The sequence below is a fragment of the Hydractinia symbiolongicarpus genome, chromosome 12 (genome assembly GCF_029227915.1).
Source record: "Hydractinia symbiolongicarpus strain clone_291-10 chromosome 12, HSymV2.1, whole genome shotgun sequence".
Classification (NCBI taxonomy): Eukaryota; Metazoa; Cnidaria; class Hydrozoa; order Anthoathecata; family Hydractiniidae; genus Hydractinia; species Hydractinia symbiolongicarpus.
This window is the reverse complement of record NC_079886.1, coordinates 11,645,500-11,669,089: the sequence shown is the minus strand read 5'-3', so window position 1 is coordinate 11,669,089 and position 23,590 is coordinate 11,645,500. Positions and strand designations below refer to the sequence as shown.

Genomic DNA, 23,590 nt, shown 5'->3' with positions numbered 1-23,590 from the left:
CAATATATCAAGCTACAATGTTGCTTCCCCTGGACCTACAGAACCACACCTTTACATGATCAATTATAACGATGTTTTCTTGGTTAATCTCAGCCCATACAATGTCCTTTAACAAAGTGCGGTTACCAATTATCAAAAAAGGCTTTCTTCTGTCTAGATGTGAAAAAAAGACAACAGGCTCTTGGAATGAAGTAGAAATCTGACAACCTAAAGCACTGTAAGTAACTAACTTTCTAAATTTTCAAGGTAAGGTAATTTATATATACACTGGTCTTTTGTTATGACACTGTAGTTTAGTGGTTATCACTCCTGTACTTTATGCAGGAGATCGGGTTCAATTCCCCTTCGCGGCGATTCAATATGGGCAATTAAATATTACCATAGCCCCGGGTTAACCCAAGCCATGTGAGGGAGATTGGAAAGATGGCACAATGTTTGGGCCATTGAATGTTGCAGGGAGTTGTCTGGCAGAGCGCTTACCCTAATTGAGTTTGCGTAGCTCAAAGAGAGCATTAAATACTCTAGGAATCCCCATCAAAGCTATGACCCCTCCTGGAAATAATAGACAGGGTATATCCCTCGATATTTGTGAGTCTAGCCATGTAAAGTATGTCAGTGCAGGAAAATATTTTTAAACTAGTCGATGGACAAATCCATGGGTTTGTCTGTCCTTTATTTACCTGGTATACGTCATTTGTTTACATTTTTCTCACAATTGCTGAACTAGACTGTTTCAGAGAGGAAGGTCACCATTACTGCCAAAGGTAGCACATTCTTTTTAAAAAGGTAAAAAAAAGAATGCAATATTTCTAAGTTATATTAACTAATTATGCAAAAAAATTATTAAATTCTGTACTTTAGCATATATATAGCTATATATCTATATATGATGTGAAATAAAGTTTTTTTGAGGTGGGAAGTCCCCTTTGAAAGCATGTTTTTATGCGTATGTGTACCTCATAATAAGTTCTCAACACTGTATGTTTTGCAAGTCACATTTGCATGAAAATAGCAGTACTCAGTTCAGGCTTTCTCATTTTATAAATTAAACGTGAACAAAACGTGAACAAAAAAATTTGATGTCTAGTTCACGTTATTTTATGAAATAGGAAAAAGGTGGGTTTGAAAAACAAATAAAATAAAATATGCTTCCACTGTCAACTGACATGAAGTAAGAAATTACATTCAAAAATTAATTCATGTTATTTGAAATAATTCACCAGTTAAAACCAAGCTTTATTAAACAGTTTTCTGAGTTAGTTAGCTGTGTTAAGAAAGTAAACTTTCACTTTACACTTTTAAGAAGATATTACATTAAGAATACAAACAAATAATTATTAACTAAATAGGTTGCTCACTCACTAGTATCCAATAAATGATTTTCCACCTTCTTATTATCAGGTACTCCCACGAAGTCGTGAAGCATGTTCTCTTTACCGGATGGGAAAAAACTTGTATTGCTTGCTTCAACCGCCATCTTTGTTTGATGTTGCCTTGGGGCAGCGAGACCGTGCCTTATGGACAGTGAGAATATCGTGTATTCAAGTTCTAAAATTGTTCTCGTGTTGTTTGCATTTTATGCGAAAAAGCAATACTAAATGATAAAAAGTGGAAAAATATATCCCCACGCAAACTTTATTCTTGTTTCCTTGTTTTACAACATTTTCATAATCACTTCTGTCGTCAAAGATTTCTTCAAAATTTAAACTCGATGAAAATTTTGTTGCATTTGAGAGGAACCATATTTTCGCTAAAAAAATAAAAAGAAGGAAAATATCAAGTTTGATAAAGTTTGTTCTCGAACAAACTTTTTATCAAAATAAATCTGTTCACCAACCAATTTATGCTGTTTCATGAATGTTTGATGCGTTTGAGTGCAAAATACCAAAGTAGGAGTGTATTTCGAATGTTTTTAACATTCGATTGTTTGAAAAGACAAAAAACATAAACAACAGAAAACATCAAGTAAAAATTATTTCTTGGATTGATGGTTGCCAAGTGAAGCCATGCCTTCTATTGAAAGTGAAAACTAAACCGAAGCGATCGTCAATTCTTTAATAATATTGTTGAAATAACCTTTTTCACGCCGCCGTTTCACCCTAATACAATAATAACCGATTACCCCGGGCTGTACTGCAAAATATCGCCCGAGGTGTAAGTGCCGACCAAGCTTGCGAGGTCGGTGCAATGACTGACGGCGATATTTTCGGTACAGCACGGGGTAATCGCTATTATTGTATTTGTTAACCGTCTAAGTTAGATAAAAATAAAAAATAAGAATTTTAGTTTAGTGTTCTTTTAATAATATAATTCACTAGCACTACTTTTGTTAACACTCGAGGTCAAAATTCGAAAACGTTTTGTCTAAAAACAAACATTCTATTTAGAATTCGAAAGTCCCTATAGAATAAAACTTTCTAAACAAAACATTACGAAGTTCGACACGTACAGAATAATGTGTAAAGTTGAATGCGCAGCTAAAATATAGTCACAACGAATATTGAAGTAATTTTTTTAACTACCTAACTAGCTAAGAATAACACGGGCTTCAACGAGTTTTATTGACTCGGTAACCACAAAGCTGAAGGAACGAATCTAAAAATGAGAGGAGATGTATTTTTTATGCTACCGTCGCCCTGTATTTAGTATTTTTGATAAAACTGGATATCAGATCATCGTTTTTTATGGATAATGTAGCTAGTTAACTAGCCATGTTGAAGAAGCATCCAGACGAAATGTTGGAGAATCTGGTTGTTTTAACTGTTAAACTTGACATTGTTTTGTTTCTATCCTATGAAAATGTTTTTATTAATAAATGTATTGTAGGCGTTAGATATATAATCATTTCCAATGCTTCTTAAATATTTTTTTTCGTGCTTTTTTACATTTTAAGCTACCATCTTTCTTGCGCTAAGCCAATCAGAATGCCTAAAAACCCGTATTGTCGCTTGAAAAATCCAGACGCTTAACAAAATCTGGAGTTGCACTACGAGTGAGATTTTCTTTGTGTGAATCAAATAATTTGTTCAACATTAACAAAGCTGCTAGCTCCGTCATCTTGAATTCTCGAATGAATTGAACTTTTGAAATTTGAATGTTTTAATGAAATGTGTTTTTATAGAAGTGCAAATGCAAAATTTGATTTCATTAAACAATTGAATTTTGATTAAAATCTCAACACAAGAGATAGAGAAATGTATGTTCTAGCACAGTCCCTAAAACGCACCTGCGCACGCCCACAACAAGTCCCTAATATTCAGTGAAATTGTTCTGGCACAGTCCCTAAAACGCACCCGCGCACGCCCACGAACAAGTACCTAATAGGCAGCACCTAGCCAACACATATCCCTAATTTTCACCGCCTAGCCAAGACCTAGCCCCTAATATTCAAATAGTGTGACGTCATCATGTAGAATAAAAGATCCCAAAAATTTCTAGCGCAATTCACATAATATTCTACGCGCATAAAGGGAAATTCCCTATCGTACAAAATGAGTAGGGAAATTCCCTGTTCGCAATAAACGCTAGGTGGAGCAGAAATGTAATCTTATGATTTTGTTGGAAACTGTATATAACATGGAATCATACACTGTAAATCAATTACGAGATATTGCAAAAGGTCGTGGGCTATGTAAAGGCGTTCAAGGGATGCGTAAAAAGGATCTGCTTCAACATCTCAAAACCGATATCGCAATCCAGAAACATTGGATCAAAGATGTTTCGAGACCGTCCTGGTTGGTGGGTTTCCTTCTTCAAAGACCTTGTGGTTAGAGATTTGTACGATCCCTCAGACGCTGTTTTACTCCATTGTGCAAGATTTTGCTTTATGCGCCTTATCCGTGAAAAAATACGAACCGTAAAACAGGAATGGAATCAACATCTAATTTCCAAATCTAAAAATGGCGGACCAAGTGGAAGACCCAATACAATGTATTTTTTGCCTCATTTACACGGAGGAACGAATTTTTTGAAAGATGTCGATTTAGACGAGGTTTCAGAATTTTCAAGTATTTCGATACGTACAGTGGAAGATTTTTCTGACGAATTTGGTGAATTTGCTACCACTTTGATGGCTCAAGATGGTTGGAACGTGCCAGATAATTTCGAAGGCTGTTTCAATTTGTATGCGTACCTTATTCAAAAAATTGCAGAATATTCATGAACAGTTGAACTAATTCTTTATGAACAGTTTACTTAGTTTGTTTTCCAGAAAAAAGATATGCCATTTTTCTTTTATATAATGCTGTCTTCCGAACAAAAAAACATGCTGCTCAGAAATATAAATGGTACAACACACCACACGTATGCCGCGAATTACCAAATTATAGTCCACTTAACCAGTAAGGGATTCTAATTAGGTCATTCCCGGTGAAAAAAGTATCTCCAAGTTTAAATAGAACAAAACTCTAACTCATATAAAATATCCAAGTAAAAATCTCCAAGTTCATATATAACAAAATTTTATAAAATAGTTTCTATGTGAAGTGTCCAAATAGAAATCGCCAAGTTTGTACAGAACACTGCTGTAACTGCCTTTGTATAAAATAATAACATGATCGAATTTCAAACACACTCCTAATAGCAAAATAAAATATGTGCACTGTCATGTTTATATAACGTTTTGTTCTCAACTATTTCTGAAGGTTTCTGAATTAAGCAAAAAAAGAACGTAATTTAAAACTATATAAAAATATCAAGTAAATACATATAGTATATGATATCAAGTAAAATCAGTTCCCCAGCTATCCACCCGCAAGATATTCTGGAATTCTTCCTGGAGTTCACAAAAATTGCGGTACGAATACGGCAGTTCCAATAAAGGCGCACACGTATGCGCAATTGGTCTTCTGGCAGCATTTTCACCCATTTCAACAAATGACACATCTATTTTTCTACATAAAATTATGTCTGAACCTGTCAAAAATCGCAACAATTTCACAAGATCAGTATTGTCAAGCCCACGAACATATTGAAGCAAATATTTGTAACAACATCGTTGTCCTTCTGTCTTCGGATCTGCAACGAATAGTTTATAACTTTTTTGGTAGAAGGTGTAACAGCATCGTAAAAGTTTTTCAAGAAATATATTGATGAAAATTCTTTATATTCTTTCAAACATAGTAGTGTTTTCGCCCAACTGCAAACCATGATGAACGGTTTTTGTATTATTTCTTGCTGTGCAAGTTCAAGAACAACTCCATAAACATTGAGTGGATTAACACTGGATCTACAGTTGTAGCGGTCTAGAAGATCTATGAAATCCTCGTCCTTGTATATTCCTTGATTAGTGGTTTTCAGGGCTTCTTTTAATAATGATGCATCCATTGGTGACACAAAGTTTAAAAAAGATTCCATGAGCAGATCATTAGAGAGCGGTGTGTCCCCAAATAAACAATACGTAACAAAACCTTTGGCTAAAAAAATTGGAAAATATCCAGTTTTGGTGTATCCATGTTTCAGTATTTTTCCAATTGATTCCCATTCCTCAAAGTACAAATCATGCCTTATGAAAGGTACCCTTTCTGATGTTTCAATACAGAGAGAATCAGCAACCTCCATCCAAAAAGATGTATAAAAATCTCTGTCAACTCCAATACCAACGCCACTTTCTTGGTTGCAGAACGATCAATAATTGTGAATTTATTTTATCGTTTTCCATTATTTGTTTGAAGCCGTTGATCATATCTTTCTTCAAGCGCAACCTATGAACTTTGATAGTTTTAATATCATCAGAAAGAACCAAATTTACTTTGTTGCTATCAGGTTCCAAGTTAGTGTGGCTAGAGCTAGCGTGGGATGACAAATCCACAGTTGTGTCACGATGGTTTAAGGTGGCTGGAGATTCCAAATCTACGAGGTTATCAACTTAGTTAGGGTTACCTTCGTATACCAAATTGATGACAGAATTATCATGATGATTTGTACCAGCTTCAAATTCAAAATTGGGATTATTATCGTTTTGATGGTCAGGTACAATTCCAGATTCCAAATCGACTATGTTATCACCATGGAAACCAGTATTTGGTACAGTTTCTAAAAATATAAACTTTAACTGTATATACATTGTGTGTAGGTTTTTTTTATCGATTAAGACTAATTTTCAAAAGAAAATTCCTTGGGAAATAAGACCAAAATTACCTACGGCCAAATAAAATCTGTTCTATCCAGACAAATTAGCATACGACACAAATTATATCGAACGAAATTATATCAGACTACTGTACCAAGTACTTTCAAATTTTCTGAGGCTGTTGTACTTACCAGGAACGTCAACAATCTGCTGATCATCTTCTTCTGCAACCAAGAAGTCATTTCCAAAATCCAAATTAGGAATGGTAAGTGGTAAGTTGTGAGCATCATCACAATCAAATCCAAACATAGAATTACTTGGAGGACTTGCATCTTCTCATAAGAGATACATAAATGGCAACTTTTTTGGAGTCTTTCAGCAGTGGAAGCCACTTGGTTAAACTTGTGTTTAAAACAAGAAGCCCTGCGGCTTAAAAATTTCCGCCATTAGCAATAATCTGAAAAAGTACTGAACTTTGAAGAGGACTGAATAATATGGGGGAATAAAATCATTGAATATTCTAAAATTTTAAAATTCAATTTTTGATTATTATTAACTGTAAATCATAGCTAACTTAACTTACATAAACTTCATTTCTCTATAAGAACAATTTTAAAAGAAGAAAACTAATAAAGCTGAAAATTGATGAACAATTAAAAACAAAATAAGAACAACGGCAAGGCTGAAAATTTATGGATTTTCTCTTTTTCTCTGAAACACAACTTTGAAATTATCTTTAAAGGTGGCAGCAAATGTTTTTACCTAATCAGTTACGAAAGCTTATTTTCAGACTACATATTCTGAATTTTTTTTTATAACACACTTGTCACGATTTTATAGCTATAATATATTATCTTTCACCAGAAATATTCAGCCTCAACAATTCCTCTTTAAATTGAAACAATGAATAATTAATTAGTTCTGCTGAATATAGCTTTAGTCTACATGCTTGCAAAATTGTACAGAAGGAAGTGACGTAATTATTAAAGGGAAACGTTAAGAACATCAAAGATGGCTCATCATAAGACGATCTTCGTTATGCTACACTGCACGAGCTTTAACTTTCGATAGCATATAAACTTTAAAATAAAGTATTGTTCATTGGATAATAAAACAATTTGTTGCAATGTTAGGATTCTTATTGGCTTAAAACTCATTTAAGCCTCGTTCTCAGAAAAAAATCTGTCAAAACGAGGATTTAGGTTTTAGCCTGGATAAGTTTCGACCGTCCAGCCTAGCTGCGCTGTCTCTATCTATCTCTCTCTCTATCTCATCAGGCGATTTTAAGGATTCAGCTTTTGTTGACGGAAATCAAATTTAAGCTTATGATTGAAAAGGGCAATATACTGGATAAAAAATTAGCTAATTATTGTGCATTTAGCACGCTAATTAGCTAATTTGTACGTAAAGTTTGACTTTCACTTAGCTAGCTAGCTATATGTAGCTAAAACTAGCACACCTAAGCTACAAAACAAAGACTGGCTACGTAACTAAGTTTCATATTTACATGTAGCCTAAACATTTGAAAAGGTTTTCAAAAATTTACTAAGTGCTTTAAAAGAACCACTTTCTCAAGTTGTGCTAAATCACGAACCCCATTAGGTTCCAACAAACGATAAGACAAATTAAAACGGCTAGTTTACAAGCACAAAACAGGTAATCGAGTCTAACTTAAGTCTGGTCACGTGATGAAAATATGCCACTATATGTGAATATTTTCATCACGTGACCAGACAGGTCCAGAGCTACTTTCGAGGTTTTAATCTCAAAGATACTATTTCTGTTTACTGTGCCAAATTTTGTCGAAAACAAATACCAATTTTGGCCTGAAACGTCATTTAGATGACTTCCAAGTACTAAGAGAGTGTAGGTACGAAGTCGGTCGGTCGGTCGGTCGGTCGGTCGGTCGGTCGGTCGGTCGGTCGGTCGGTCGGTCGGTCGGTCGGTCGGTCGGTCGGTCGGTCGGTCGGTCGGTCGGTCGGTCGGTCGGTCGGTCGGTCGGTCGGTCAGTCGGTCAGTCGGTCAGTCGGTCAGTCGGTCAGTCGGTCAGTCGGTCAGTCGGTCAGTCGGTCAGTCGGTCAGTCGGTCAGTCGGTCAGTCGGTCAGTCGGTCAGTCGGTCAGTCGGTCAGTCGGTCAGTCGGTCAGTCGGTCAGTCGGTCAGTCAGTCAGTCAGTCAGTCAGTCAGTCAGTCAGTCAGTCAGTCAGTCAGTTAGTTAGTTAGAAGTTGGAAACCAATACTATCCTGGCAGGCGAGATAGTAAAAATAAAATAAAGCTTTTGCGTATTTTTTACTAGATTTCCATGACGTCATTTGTAAAACTCACCTTTGTATTTATTATTTCCACAACGAACCGTGCATTGTTTATATATTTATGAAACAAGTTTTTGTTGGTTAGTTATATTTCAATTGTAGTTGGATGAAGTCTTTTATTGAAATATGCATATATACTGTTCCATGAAATAATTCTATGTCATTAATACTATACATGTATTATACAGCCCTCTAGGAGATCGGCCCCAACAATTTCCCACCTATTTCATCAAATACCTTCAAAACTACCTACCAAGAGAAAAACTTGGCTAGAATAACAAAATTTTCACTTATTCGGAATTTCAGTTATTTGAAGTAAAATCCCCCTTAGACTTTCAAATAACCGGGAGTGTAATATATATATAAACTTGCAAACTATTTAAGGATCATTTTTTTTTTCAAAATTATTATTTCCGATATTTATACACTTCAGTGTTAGAAAAAAGTAACTCTTGTGTTTTAAATGTTTGCAATAGGTATACACCGGCATTGCCTACTCACTTCGCCGCAAATCGCATCCGTAGCTGTGATAAAGGCACTTGCTGAACATGACTGCACTGTACATTGAACCACTGGAATTTATGGATCAACTAATGTTAATCAGGCTGCATTTCATCATTTTTTGTCGCAGCTCTTAGGGTTAAGTATCTAGGGATGCTCATTAGATGTTTTCATTGGCCTGGTAACTTTAAAAGTTAAGACGAGACAACCTTTTGAGCGTTCAAAGAGGGGCAACGTTTTTAACAATCAATAAAAATTCAGACACGCTGCCATCTTTAATGTAATTGAAATTAAGAATTGAACGCCGCAATATAAACTTCTGGAGCTGCGGATAAGAACTTTTTAACACGTATTGGCAACAGTAAAAAAAACAATATTTGAAAAGTGCATATTTGATATTTAGCCAATCATGATATAAAGAATTAATTAGAAAAGCATTTAACAGATAAAATATCCTTCACTTGATGTCATCTTATTTTGTGATACAAATACTTTTAGTGCAGAAGCAAGTTGGATTTGTTGTAACTTGTGTTGTAACTGATTTTGTTTTCCCATTTGGTCCACAGTTGCGATGTGTTCTTGGGCAAAGTGGTTCACACGTGTGATTTGGTCCCTTGCAAATGCAAGAGTGGGTACATCTCCATATAAACCTATCGCTGGATTTGTAAAATTTTCCATCCACCTCACAAGTCTCTATAAAGAGAACCTCCTTATTAATAATCAAACATTTTTTAAGTGAATGCATGGTTTGCTTGATCATATTTCGGTTAAACGAAAGGTATAACGTTGTAAATGCAAATTGTTTTGAAACTATATTTAAATTTTTTTTAGAAAAAAATAAAGTACTTTTTATTTTATGGCGTTTTTTCTGCTTTAAAGCACGTTAATAAAATTTCAAAAGAAATTTAGCAAAGCAGAAAAGCGTCGCCTTTTAAACTAATGCCTACCTATCTCTTTTGTTAGTTGTTCCATGTTGCTCCACAAAAAAAGTTGACGAAAACGTGTTTTTTATTATTTTTTTTTGTAAATTCTGCTTATGGCTCTCAAATTGAAGCGAGTATCGAAGCTCTGAGATTTGATGTTAAATTTCATATCCAACTTTTCAGTTAATACAAATATACATATGTATTTAGCTGAATTCTAATGACAAACCTTTGCAAGGAGATTTGTCTTTGTGGTCACACTGATTTGAAGTGGCGTTAAAGTGAAGGTTGTTTTGACATTTTTGTCGGTAGGCCACTCCATTTGAACAGGATATGTACCCAGAACATCGTTTCGGATCAGCAAAGTTTCCATCGTTTTTTCCAACACAAAATCCTTTTCCTTAAAATGGGGAACATTCGCTTAAAAGCGGTAAAAAATTTAAAACGAACTTAAATAGCACTTAAACACACCTTTGCATAGCGGGTAGTTGCATCTATCCGTTTTAGCGTCGTAACTCAGTCCTCCTGGGCAACTTCTTTTATGTGTATAACCGTGAGCGCACGTGATAAACATGCCGCATTTTTTCGACGGATAATTTCCGTTCTTCTTTCCTGTGCAAAAGCTCTTGTTTTTCTCTAAAGGTAAATAGTGTTATACTAGTCGGTGGTCCGTAGAAAAATTCACGGGTTCGTCCGTTTTTTTTTTGTTTTTTTTACCGCATTACGTGCGTCTTGCATTTTGCGTGACAGACAAACGTATACGGGGGTATTATAATACAGACTAGTCGCTAACCCGTGTAAAGTTCAACGGGGTCGTCCGTCTTTAAATTACACGCTATTTCATGTGCCCGTTGCACAACACTTTTCTTGCCGACAGACAGATACGGCTATTACTATAGAGACTTGTCGTTAATCTGTAGAAAAATCCACGGGGTCATCCGTCTTTAAATTTCACGCTATTTCGTCTGCCCGTGACACGTTGCGTTTCTTACGGACAGATAGCAAAAATGTGGCTATTATTAAAGAGGTTTATATATAACTTGGATGCCCTTCTTGGTGTGAAAACATTGCACAAGATGTTTTATAAATAACTAAGCAATTACTGTTATCTTCCACGGTTTCCTCTTTTAATATCTCGTTATTTATGAAATCAGCGACATCTGAAAAAAAGAAATTTTTTTAATTTTTATTTTTGGATGATCCGAAGAAACATATTGTTTTTCTATTTTGTTTTTATACATTTCAAAAAAGTGATGACATTGATAGACAATACAGATAAAGAAAAGGGACCATAAGGTTTTTCGCCGAGATTAACTCCAGCACCTTTTACCATGGGATCTCTAAGGCCTATAAGTTATCTATCTGTTTCTATGCAAAAAATAAAGTGAAATAGTTAAACCTTCATAATCTTTATCCTCGTCTTCATCATCATCATCGTCATTATCTTCTTCTCTTTCATCATCTTCATCTTCATCTTCGTCTTCCTCCTCTTCTTCTTCTGGTAGTTCATCGTCATTGTCATCAACCTCTTCATCATTAGAAATGTCAACTTCATTATTATCTAACAACCCATCTATATCATCTTCAGAAGTTTCTAAAGGTCTTGAAGGTGCATGATATGACAACACTGAAAACGATAATAAAAATTTTAATCATATACCCGGACTACAAAAAAGGGCATAAACAAAAACGCTCTCGTGCATTAATACTTCCTTACAAAAATTCCTATAATTCCGATTCATAATGTCAATAGCCCAGAAAGAAGCTAAGTCTGTTAAAATTTATAGAGAAGCTAAATCTGTTAAAATTTATAGAGAAGCTAAGTCTGTTAAAATTTATAGAGAAGCTAAGTCTGTTAAAATTTATAGAGAAGCTAAGTCTGTTAAAATTTATAGAGAAGCTAAATCTGTTAAAATTTATAGAGAAGCTAAATCTGTTAAAATTTATAGAGAAGCTAAGTCTGTTAAAATTTATAGAGAAGCTAAGTCTGTTAAAATTTATAGAGAAGCTAAGTCTGTTAAAATTTATAGAGAAGCTAAGTCTGTTAAAATTTATAGAGAAGCTAAGTCTGTTAAAATTTATAGAGAAGCTAAATCTGTTAAAATTTATAGAGAAGCTAAATCTGTTAAAATTTATAGAGAAGCTAAGTCTGTTAAAATTTATAGAGAAGCTAAGTCTGTTAAAATTTATAGAGAAGCTAAGTCTGTTAAAATTTATAGAGAAGCTAAGTCTGTTAAAATTTATAGAGAAGCTAAGTCTGTTAAAATTTATAGAGAAGCTAAGTCTGTTAAAATTTATAGAGAAGCTAAATCTGTTAAAATTTATAGAGAAGCTAAATCTGTTAAAATTTATAGGAAAAAACAGAAATTAAGCAATAGTATTTTGGTAACCATTATGGATTTTTATGGAGTTCAACATTTGATTGGTGAGTAAATAAATAGAAAAAGGAGCAAAGTGAAGAACTATATCTCTTCAAATAGTCTCCACCTTTTACCGCTATTGTACGCTTGGCTAATTAAAACGCCGAGTTCAAAGTTTGACACCCCCCATTATAAATGTAAAATTGATACGTCTTCGTAGTCATGACAGAATGTACGAAAAAAATATTGGTTTACCTCCCGTCAACAAGACAAAAAATAAAACCTTTGAATACAACATGGCTCAATACGCTGACGAATATCTAAAAGATATAAAAAAAAGCGTTAAAAAAATAAAGTGCAGCGACATTTTTTGTTTGTTTTGTTTTGTTGTATTCTTTTTAAAAAAGCATATATTAAAAACTATACGATCTTTAAAACTTTAACAAATTAATATAATATATCAAGTTCAAAGAATGACTGGTTGAAGTTTTTAGAAAATGTGGTAACAAAACTTTTATAATTACTTTCAAAACAAACAAACTGACGCATGCTGACGCATGAATAGTGTTTACTTTCGCTTTCTGACAGGACATATCACATGACTTAAATACCACAGGCCTATCTTCTGTGCAAAATTATGATGATATCAACGTGTGCTATGAATATCTGACGATGCTCATCGTCTCTTACTATTTCGAATACCCTATATCTTGAACTTCTCACAATCTTTACCGAATATCTTAGTTCCTTGGACATTTTTCTAATATCCGTTCTCCGCCTCTTAAATATTCTGTTACTTGTGAATTAAAAATGGAAAGAGTCTACTGTAATCGCAATCTCCCATGCGTTAAAATGCGTTTTTAACCGTACCGTTACAAAACCCTAAAGAAAGCCTTGAAGAATAATGTAACCTTATAACAGATATGACTTATTAAGGACACTGTAGTGGTTCAGACACAAGTTCAGTATATTCATTATTTTTTTCATTAGTTTTTTTTTCAAAAAGTTATTTATTTGATTAAAAAGTAAATTAAATTTTTTATAAGATTATAGAAATGTAAAATTTAAATTTTTTTCTACGTAGCCATGAATCTCTTTTTTTGTTTTTTTAGTAAAAATAGCGGTAAAAATAGGAAGCCTTTAATAAATGTTGTGCACGGCAAAAATCCATTCTAGTTTTAAAAAATAATTTCCATAAAAAATTGCTACTGTATTAATTTAGCTAAGTATCTTTTGGAGCACACAGTGTTGATGTCTCTTTTTTCTTTCATCTCTTTTACAAAGCAGGGTATACAAACAGATTACCCAACTCTAATGTAGCTAAAAGGAAAAAAAAATTACCAGAGTTGGAGTATGCATCACCTCCAAGTTATCTGCTGAAAATCCGAAAAAAATGGTCTTGCTTTAGATCTATTATAATTAAAATATGACATTGATTTATTACAAGTCATGTCTTTTTAAGCAATTACCTTGCATTTATCTCGTGGCAGTTCCTAAAAGGAGTTTTATTTCAGGCTTAGTATGGAAACAATACGTAAATTAGCACTCTATTGGTCTGTGAAAAAAAACCCGTCTGTCTTCGTCAAGTGTAGATAAATTTTAAGCGAGAGAGACAAAAAAATAAAAATTTCTAAATCTTAAAATTTACTAGGATAACTGCTTGAATAACAAATAAGTACCTATATTTTACGACTAAGTATCTGTGTATCTTCCTAACAACAATTTTACAGAATTCCTATGCCTGTATGGGATGAAAAAAAAGTGTAAATAAATGTGTCAGAAAACATCAATAATAAAATCTTGAACTTAAGATAACCAAAAATATTTTAGTGGTAGGAGCATTTTATGACCTTCGTTTAACTTACTTGAAGTTAAAAAATATTTGTCATGACAAACAACAAAATTTCTTTTCATGGGTTGCGTCTTTTTTCCACAACATACTATGGGCTTCGAACGATGAAGTTTATGATGGGATGACGCCAAATTTAATAAATATACAGCCGGAAACATTTAACAACAAATCGAACGCGCAATGCGGTGGCTTCATCTTTATTTACGAATCTTTATTTTCTTTATTTTTCTTACTCACAAATTTGTTCACTAAGTTTAGTAGCATAAAATAATAAAAATATGTTCGTCACATTGTTACATTCGTCACGTTGTTAAATATTTTTGCTAATTTGATCTTTAATTTTTTCTTGTTTAATTATTTTGTACGTGATCATCACAGTAAGAAGAAATATATCCTTTTGTTTTTAGTTAGCCACCCGTTTGGCAAATGTAAAAATACTGCATGATAAATAATTCAGTACTCACTTTTAACAAAACTGGCATTTATTACAGATTATTTTCTATTTTGGGTCTAGTGTGTTGTCGTTGTGCATTTAGGTAAGAATACCGTTATTATGTGAAAAACATCCATTTTTATAACTCTACGAATATTTTCAATATGAAAACATTCTTAGTCTTTGTTTTAGGACTTGTTTTTTTATGATGGCTGTATGCAACATGTAAATTGATTTATTATGGAGCCAGTCGGTCTGGTCTTCAAAATCAACACTGTCATTATGAACTTTTTTTCAGCAGCCATGCCGTGCACAGTTCGCCTCTCCTTTAAATATAACGTCTGACGTATAAAATGACGTTAAAAGATAGTAAGTGGGTGAGTGACTGAACAACAGAGTACCGAGATTTAAAAAGTTAGTGTGGTATGTTTAACAACAATGTTATCTTAAATGTTAAAAATCAAAATGTATATATAAAACTTACTTACGATTCTCTTTGATTCTATCAACACTTTGTAAGATGTGTCTTGTACAGAACGTCGTTATTTATAAACAACTTGTCACGTGTAATCTTATACAAGCGAACTGACAATGTCAACATTTGTTCCCACGTAAACAGACAGAATTACTTAACTTTGTGTAATTAGAGACAACAGCATAAGAACATTTTTTTATTACACGCGGTTTTACTTTCTGTTGAACTTTGATTAAAGTTTAAAATCTTACTTTCGCGCATCCTCGTCCCCAAGGTTTTTTTCTTTTTGATATGAGAGAAGACGACGAAAAATACCTTGGTATTGTTGAGTGATTTTGCGCCAATATATGACCCAGGGGCGGATCTAGGATTTTTTTCTGGTTAGGCAAAATTTGATAGATTTTTTGGAAAAGTAATGTCAAGGGTTGTGGTGTTGTACGAGGTAAATCGGCCGGTTTGTGTTTTTGCTGTAAAAGGAGCTAATATTTTCCCAAATGTAAGGTTTTTAGTTATTAAAAATCGTTCCTAGATTAGAAACGAAAGTTTCTTTACAGCCAAATAAAAAACAGTAACCTCCGTAGTTTTAACACTTTATCCTTGTTAAAACATGCGGATGGAAAATGCGTCCGTTTAGCAAATTAGATTCGAAACAGGGTTAGCGTTTCCATAGTTTCTTTGAATGACATACTGGTAATAAGTATCATCATCTAAGAATCTTTTTACGTTTTACACATATAATACGAGCACAAGTAATAAGTTGGAGAGTTGCTTTATTTCAAAATATGCATTAAGTCTAATAACTAACAATACAACAAAAAAATACAGTACAAGACAATTTTAGGAGTAGTAGTCAATAGTAGTGCAAAGTAGAAATATTGTTTGGAAAATTATAGTCTGTGTTAACAACCTGCAAATGCAAAGAGAAAAGCACCATATAAAAGTATGAAAGCTTTTCAGTTAGACTTACAGCGTAAGATAGCAACATATAATAAACGTCTACAAAGAGTATATGGTAATCACCTCTTCATGAAGTTAATACAGTTTAGTATTAGGGTTACTGGTGTAGTTTTGCACAAATTTCTATTAAGCATTAATTTTAATATACCAACAATAATATACCAACGGAACTTTAACGAGCAGAATTTTATGTTCCAGCAACAGAAAACGCATTACGTATTGTATTGTCTCACGACTATAATATACAAGAAGAATTATCTTGGTAACTGCAACAAGGTGTTGTGTTTTATTAGCAGGTTACATAAGGTTACATCAGAAACGCCAATAAAGTATTTTTGACAGTATATCAATTTTGACAAAGATAAAAACGTTATGAGCAATTCCCATGATTGCAATGGCCAGATAGGGTCTAAACAAAAATTTGTGCCATGCTTGATTGGTGCAACCCAGTTTCCTATTTTCTTATATCATAGAAAGACTCGCCAAATTTCAGTTCAAATGGGCCAATTTTTTAACATACAGCGTCTTCTTAAGATGCGAGTTGGTTGATTATACCTTCCTCTGTATGAATACGGTTAAGGTATTATTGAAATTCATATTTTTCTTAGAGACGCTAGATTTCCCCTTCTTCAAGTTTTATTATATTATATTCTTTTTCTTAAATAAAATTATCAATTTCAGTAAATATTTGATAAATTTTTGCAAATAGGGTCCCTAGAAATATACATATTTGTAGGATTTATTCTTGCGCATCTGATTTCAAACAAATATGTTGCTATTGTATTATACTGAGGAATAAAGTCTCTAATCCTATCGTAATTTGCAAACGTTAAAAAGTCGAGTTAGCTGATAGCTAAATGCAAACAAAGATAGCTGCTTTCAGTCCGTCAGCAGTAGGTTCTTCATCACCTACTACGCGCTAAGCATATTAACAACCTTGTTTACAAACAAGGTTGTTAATATGCTTATTAAGTAATGTACTGTCTACAAACACTTACTAAAAAACAGGGCTGTTGTTTTTATTATTTCAGCAGCCTACTTTCTTAATGTACAACGCAGCACCAAGACTGAGTTAGTTATATTTTAATCAATCTAACAAAGTAACACCAAAACGTTTTTCATAAATTTTGCTAGCTTTATAAAGTTTTGCTTACAAAACTGATTGATCACGGCTTTATGCACCATTTTATTATTAACCCTGAAAAAGTGCTGACTAAGGAAAAAATCATCATAATTATGCGAAAATGTGAAAGCCAATCATATTTCAAAATCCGGTCAACGATGCCAGGGTATTATTGGACGTCATCTCTCATATTAAAAAAATCAAAAAACCTTGGGGACGAGGGTGACTTTCGCGTTGAACAGTTATTGTAATGTACAGTTAAATAATACATGTGTTAAGATGTTGAGTTTAAGAGTCTCGCCAAAGGGATATAAGTTATTTCCAAAAATTTTTGATCTCCTAGGTCCTGTTGGACGAAAATTCGCTAAATATTTGTACAAAAACTTATTAATATATATGAAGTTCAGAAGTACTTATCCTGCTTGGTGTTTTATAATTAAGACCTTTAAAAGCAGCAAAAGTTTTAATGGATGGAAGCTGTATGCCGTATATGGCTTGGTTCAGATAGGAAATGGTCGCATAAAGCAAGCGGAATCCTTGTGCAAAACTAAATCTTTTTTAAATAATCTCTTTCTTTTGCTGCGAGTGAACTAAGCTGTAAGCCTTTGAGCTTTCTTTTTTGTTGACTTGAGCAGACGTAGTTTAACTTAGCCTACTATTTAACCAAGCCTGCTTAGACGCTAAAAAATGTGTCAGAGCAAATCTTTATTTCAAATCCACCATTAAACACAAAATAATTTCTTAGAGCAACAGGCAGAATTAAAATCAATCAAAGAAACACAAAGCCAGTATGGCCACATTTTAGCCTCTTTAATTATATTTGTTCACGTAAGTAAGATCATTCGCGCTCAAAAAATCAAAGTAGAAAAGATTTCATAATATTGATCACGTGTGCAAAGAACAATAGAAGTAGCCAATTAAAAAGCTCGGTCAGTGTTCTGTATTTCCCAAATACCTTAACTATTTCGATTTGTCTGTGATAAGAAAAATTATGCTGGGTCTCCTGGCTAATTTTATTTCTCTTAGACACCAGACATTGATTCATCATAATAAGGTTAAGCAAAAACTCAGAAAATGAGTGAAAATATTTTAACATCCTGACTCGGAGAATGCCTGTTAAGAATATTTAAAACGAATGATAGATAAAAAGAAATTATTTTGTGCAAATTAGATTTACAGTTTTGCTGGAAAGTAAACAAAAATTCAATCCAAAGTTTCAGTTTTCAAAAAAAAAAACAACCTTAAAGGAAACCCGAGGTATAAAATGATAGGTTAGTTGGTTAAAAAAGTTATAAAAGTTGGTTAAAGGGGCTACGGAACGGCTGTTGATTTTCGACTTTAGTGACTTACACGAAAGTCGAGCTGGGGGCGGCGAAAAACAAAAATTGCTATTTTTCCGGCATGTATGTAATTTACAGACTCAAACATACAGATATATCTAGAATTTTTATCAGACTCAAACATTGGTCATGTTTTTATCCAGAATGAGCCTTGCTGAAATATTTCTTTGTAATATAATATAACTAGTCGTTAGCCTGTGGAAAAATCCACGGGTTTGCCCGTCGCAGCTAAGCTATCATTTTGCGTGACAGACAGACAGACGTATATGGGTATTATAATATAGACTAGTCGTTGTCCGTGGAAAAATCCACGGGTTCGCCCGTCCATTATATTTACCCGTCGCAACAAAGTGGATAAAAATATATCGCATTTGATATTCGTGTTTCCGTAACATCATTTTCTAACTCAGCGGGGGGTCCGCGCAAAGACAGACAGACGACGACTATTATTATAGAGATATAATTTCTTTGTAAAAAAATATTTAACTAACGAGCAAAGTGTGCTGGTTTGTTCATTGCGCAAAACGCGTTTGCCGGATTTTTTAACTTGTGCGCGGGATACACGGAATGTGAGCATTTTAAAGGAGAGGCGAACAAGAAACTATTTTGTGGCAGCCAGAAAATAAATTTTAAGCGAGAGAAAAATATATATAGATTTCTAAATCCTAAAATCTGCTAAGATAACTACTAAAATACTAAATAAAAAACTAATTTCACGACTAACTACCTATATATCTTTCTAACAACATTTTTACAGAAATTCCATGGCTCTATGGGGTGAAATTAAGTAGGTTTTAAATGTACTTTTTAGTAAACATCAAAAATAACATCTTTTACTTGAGATACCATGAATATTTTACGTACTATTGTAGTACCAGCTTTATATAACCTTTGTTTAGACTTCTTTGAACTAAAGAAATATCTGTCATAACCGACAACAATATTTTTTCATGTTTTGAGTCCCTTTTTCACAACATACTACCAACTTCGAACGATAAAGTTGTTGAAAATAGGCACTCTTGCCGTAAAGAACATTCTAGAACCTTGTGTACTATCTAGAAATATAAGGGACATTGGAGAATATTCCAGAAATAAGATAACTATACTAGAAACTACTAATAGTAAATAGAGAACAATATATACTTACCTAGTGAATAATGAACAATGTGCTAAATATAGAACATCTGGAATATACTAGAACATTCTAGAATATCTTATCTTTAATATATAAATAGGAGAACGTCTTGTAAATTTTAGAGTCATAGAGTCATAAAGTTATTGGAGCAGTCGAAGCAACTCTGCAAATATATAAAGTTTACATTTCAACAGGTTATGGGCCCAGTCTATGCCCAAGAAGATTGAATATTTACAGAAATAATATTCAAGAAGAAGAAGCCATCTTGTGTGTCCGACGAGTTTGTTTTTGATTTCGGTTTGGATTGGTGTAAAGTTCGCACGAAAAATCGTATTGTGGAAACCCGAAACGGATTATCCGGATTAGTTGAATACGGAACAAATGGCGATGGAAAGCACCAAAGTATTGATAAAACCATTGAATGGAACAAACTATGCTACCTGGAAGGTACAGTGTAGAATGGCGTTAATCAAAGATGGACTTTGGGGAATTGTTGATGGAAGAGAAAATGCTCCAACTGAAGAGAGAGAAATTCCGAAATTTAATTTGCGTAGAGATCGTGCGTTAGCAACGATTGTTTTGTCGGTGGAACCAACGCTGTTATACCTGCTTGGACCAGATCCAGAAGATCCTACTGAGGTTTGGAAGAAGTTGGCAGACCAGTTCCAAAAAAAGACATGGAGTAATAAATTGACACTACGCAGGAAGTTGTATGACTTGAAGTTGAAAGATGGGCAATCTGTTCAAAAGCACGGTAAAGCTTTGACAGAAATTTTCGATGAACTTGCAATTATTGGAGACCCGTTGGATGATGAAAGTAAAGTTGTTCATTTGTTAGCAAGCTTACCAGACTCGTATGATATGCTAGTTACAGCTCTGGAGGCTAGTGCTGAAGTACCGAAGCTTGAAGTCGTAACTGAACGATTGTTACACGGGGAAAGCAAGCGGAAAGATAAGGACACTTTGGAAACGAATGTCAAAGCAATGACATCGAATCATGGAAATCCAAGAAAGGGACCCAGATGTTATCACTGTGGAAAGATTGGTCATGTGAAACGATATTGCAAAGAATTAACGAAGAAGTTCGAGAGACAGACTCCTTCGACGTACGGTAAAAATCGAATGAAGCCGCAAAATGTGTGCACGGCTGAAGAAGAAGAAGATGATGACGAAGAAATCATCAGTTTAGTTGCTGAAAATACTTTGGCAGTCAATGGAAAAAGTGACTGGATAGTTGATTCAGGCGCAACATGTCACATGTGTAACGAAGAGGAATTGTTCGAAGAAATTTCGTCACTTGAAATACCACAAGATATCACTGTCAGTGATGGATATTCAGTACAAGCAATTGGAAAAGGAACAGTAACCTTGGAAATGAACATTTCAGAAAACAGAAACGTTGTATGCAAGTTATCTAATGTCTTATTTGTACCACAACTTTCGTACAATTTACTTAGTGTATCAAAAGCTGCAACAAATGGAAAGAAGTTTCAGTTTGAAGATTTCAAATGTGACATTGTGGATGCGAAACACAGAATCATTGGTACAGCAACAAAGCATGGCAACCTTTACCATCTCAACTGTAATGGATTGAGAAATAAGAAGAATCACACAGTTATGAAATGTGATAATAACGCTACAACAAAGGAAGAAATTTGGCATAGAAGATACGGTCATCTCGGTGTGCAGAATCTTAAACGATTGGCAAGGGACAAACTTGTTGAAGGGTTTGATTATGATGCAACAAAGAAACCGACATTTTGTGAACCGTGCATTGATGGGAAACAAGGCAAAATACCGTTTCCGAAGACAGGAAGAGATCGATCGAAAAATCTACTTGGTATAATCCATAGCGACGTTTGTGGAAAGATAGAAACAAAATTACTTAGTGGTGCAGAATATTTTGTTACATTCATTGACGATAAATCAAGATACGTATGGGTATATGTCATGAAACACAAAAGTGAAGTGTTTGAGAAATTCAAAGAATGGAAAGCAACTGTGGAAAAATCGACTGGAATTCAGATAAAAACGTTTAAAACTGACAATGGTGGAGAATATACATCCAAAGAGTTCGAAGACTATTTGAAGAAAGAAGGTATTCATCATGAGTTCACAATTCCGAAAACACCGCAACAAAATGGATGAACAGAACACTTGAAGAACCTTACGGACTGCGAGTGAGGAGGAGTGTTGAAAATAGGCACTCTTGCCGTAAAGAACATTCTAGAACCTTGTGTACTATCTAGAAATATAAGGGACATTGGAGAATATTCCAGAAATAAGATAACTATACTAGAAACTACTAATAGTAAATAGAGAACAATATATACTTACCTAGTGAATAATGAACAATGTGCTAAATATAGAACATCTGGAATATACTAGAACATTCTAGAATATCTTATCTTTAATATATAAATAGGAGAACGTCTTGTAAATTTTAGAGTCATAGAGTCATAAAGTTATTGGAGCAGTCGAAGCAACTCTGCAAATATATAAAGTTTACATTTCAACAAAAGTTTGTTATCATGAGATGGCGCCAAATTTGAATAAATATACAGACCGGAAACCTTCAATAACAAATCCAACGTGCAATATGGTGGTTTCATCTTTCTTCCTTGGTTTTTTACTTTCTTTATCTTTACTCGCTATTTTATTGGCAAGTTAAGTAGAACAAAATAATAAAAATATGTTCTTTACATGTTGTTCAACATTTTTGCCATTTTGATCTTCAACTTTTTCTTATTAAATCACTTTGTGTACATTGACCCCGTGACCATCACAATAAAGAGAAATATATTCCATTGTTTTTTAATTTAGCCACCCGTTTGACAAATGCGTAAAAATACTCAATTATAAATAATTCAGCACTCACAAAAATGTAAACAAAATGATGTATGGTTTATAGTTGCGCCCCGCCAAAGGGGCGCACATTTAGTGGACCACGGGTATATAATGTTGGTGTTGTGTATGGCAGAATTTTTTTCCCACTCTCTACTTCGCGGGGGACTTCTGCTCGATCTTCCAACCCGGCTCTGATGTAACACAACCTATGTGTTTGGTACCACCAAGACAAAAAAAACACTCATCGAGCATTTTTTTTTTATCTCGATGTCCTTGTTGTCTCTAAAGATTTGAATGCGATAAAAAATGCTAAGCGAGATTCTTTTGTTATGCTAATATGGAGCTTTGTAATATGAGGCTTCGTTTGCCTCGTTTAATGTGCTTAATTGTCGCTGCAGCCACGTAAACGGGCGTAAGAGGACGTGTCTAAAAAATACCACCTGCACACCACCTGCTGCGAAATTTTGGATCTAGATTTTTCATATTTCTGACCAAATAGGAAAATTTTGCTTTGAATGAATAAAGTTAAGCAAATCAACCATAAAAAAGAAAGCCGGGAAAAAATATTTTCAAACAAAAAGTATTCTTCTGTTATCTCAATAAATTGACGCGACAAAACATTGACCTTACAATAAGCTGCACCAAGCAAACGATGTGTAACACAATATGATTGACAGCTGTTAACATCACGTGGTACACACTTTTTTTGCTAAACATCTTTTGTCAACACCTGTGAGCCATCATAAACTTCGTAAGAGTAACGTCAATGTTAAAGGTCCATATGCATGTTATGGGCAGTATTCTTTTCTTTGCATTCGATTGCAATTTTTTGAGGATGAGGAAGAGCATTGAACGCATCGAAGGGTAATCACCAAACAAAGCAGTTTACTTAAAATTACAAAAAAACACAGGGACATAATGTCAATTACACACAAAATGATAGTTGCTAAAATAGACATTGCTAAAATAGACACTTAGTAACTTGTGAATATAATATATAAATGTGATTACAACACTGATAATATTATACTTCAATGCTAGATCTTAATGGATTTTGGATCTCATATTTCCTTGACCTTTTTTATTGACGGCATCATTTCCTCGACGCCACCGTCTACTAGACGTCACCATTTCCATAGGTATCTTTACGATTTTTGTCATGTTATATAGTTATATAGGTAATTTAATTGTTTAATTGGTTGATGGAAAGTAGTATACTAACCACCATGCTTTTATTTTTTACACATTACGAAAAAGAAGTA

The 23,590-nt window shown here is 33.9% G+C and overlaps 2 protein-coding genes across 4 annotated transcripts in view; both read right to left on the bottom strand.

Moving 5' to 3' along the window:
- Positions 1 to 1,526, bottom strand: part of LOC130621884 (cilia- and flagella-associated protein 221-like) — a 31,655-nt gene extending 30,129 nt beyond the window's left edge. For both annotated transcript variants that reach the window (XM_057437250.1, XM_057437251.1), the window contains exon 1: positions 1,363 to 1,526. In XM_057437250.1, coding sequence (XP_057293233.1) covers positions 1,363 to 1,477 — 115 coding nt within the window. In that variant the 5' untranslated portion in view covers positions 1,478 to 1,526. The remainder of the gene's footprint in view (positions 1 to 1,362) is intronic.
- Positions 1,527 to 9,259: 7,733 nt separating this feature from the next.
- LOC130621885 (PHD finger protein 14-like) lies at positions 9,260 to 15,028 on the bottom strand. Of its 2 annotated transcripts, none has more exons than XM_057437252.1 (7): positions 14,940 to 15,028; positions 12,422 to 12,486; positions 11,206 to 11,433; positions 10,910 to 10,966; positions 10,278 to 10,442; positions 10,036 to 10,206; positions 9,260 to 9,576 (listed from the first exon to the last, which is right to left on the bottom strand). In XM_057437252.1, exons 2-7 carry the CDS (start codon positions 12,462 to 12,464, stop codon positions 9,356 to 9,358), a joined length of 885 nt encoding a protein of 294 aa, XP_057293235.1. In that variant the 5' UTR covers positions 12,465 to 12,486; positions 14,940 to 15,028; the 3' UTR covers positions 9,260 to 9,355. The 2 variants fall into 2 exon arrangements, with proteins under 2 accessions (XP_057293235.1, XP_057293236.1); XM_057437253.1 differs by having other exon boundaries at positions 14,936 to 15,016.
- Between the last annotated feature and the right edge of the window lie 8,562 nt (positions 15,029 to 23,590).

What these genes read in the sequence shown, in the direction of transcription:
- LOC130621885 (XM_057437252.1), bottom strand. Translation starts at nt 12,464, where the DNA reads ATGTTGTATTCAAAGGTTTTATTTTTTGTCTTGTTGACGGGAG. An exon ending in GGAAACCGTGGAAGATAACA is followed by an intron (nt 10,443 to 10,909) that starts GTAATTGCTTAG and finishes ATTTACCTTTAG; the next exon opens with AGAAAAACAAGAGCTTTTGC. An exon ending in CAACTACCCGCTATGCAAAG is followed by an intron (nt 10,207 to 10,277) that starts GTGTGTTTAAGT and finishes CCCCATTTTAAG; the next exon opens with GAAAAGGATTTTGTGTTGGA.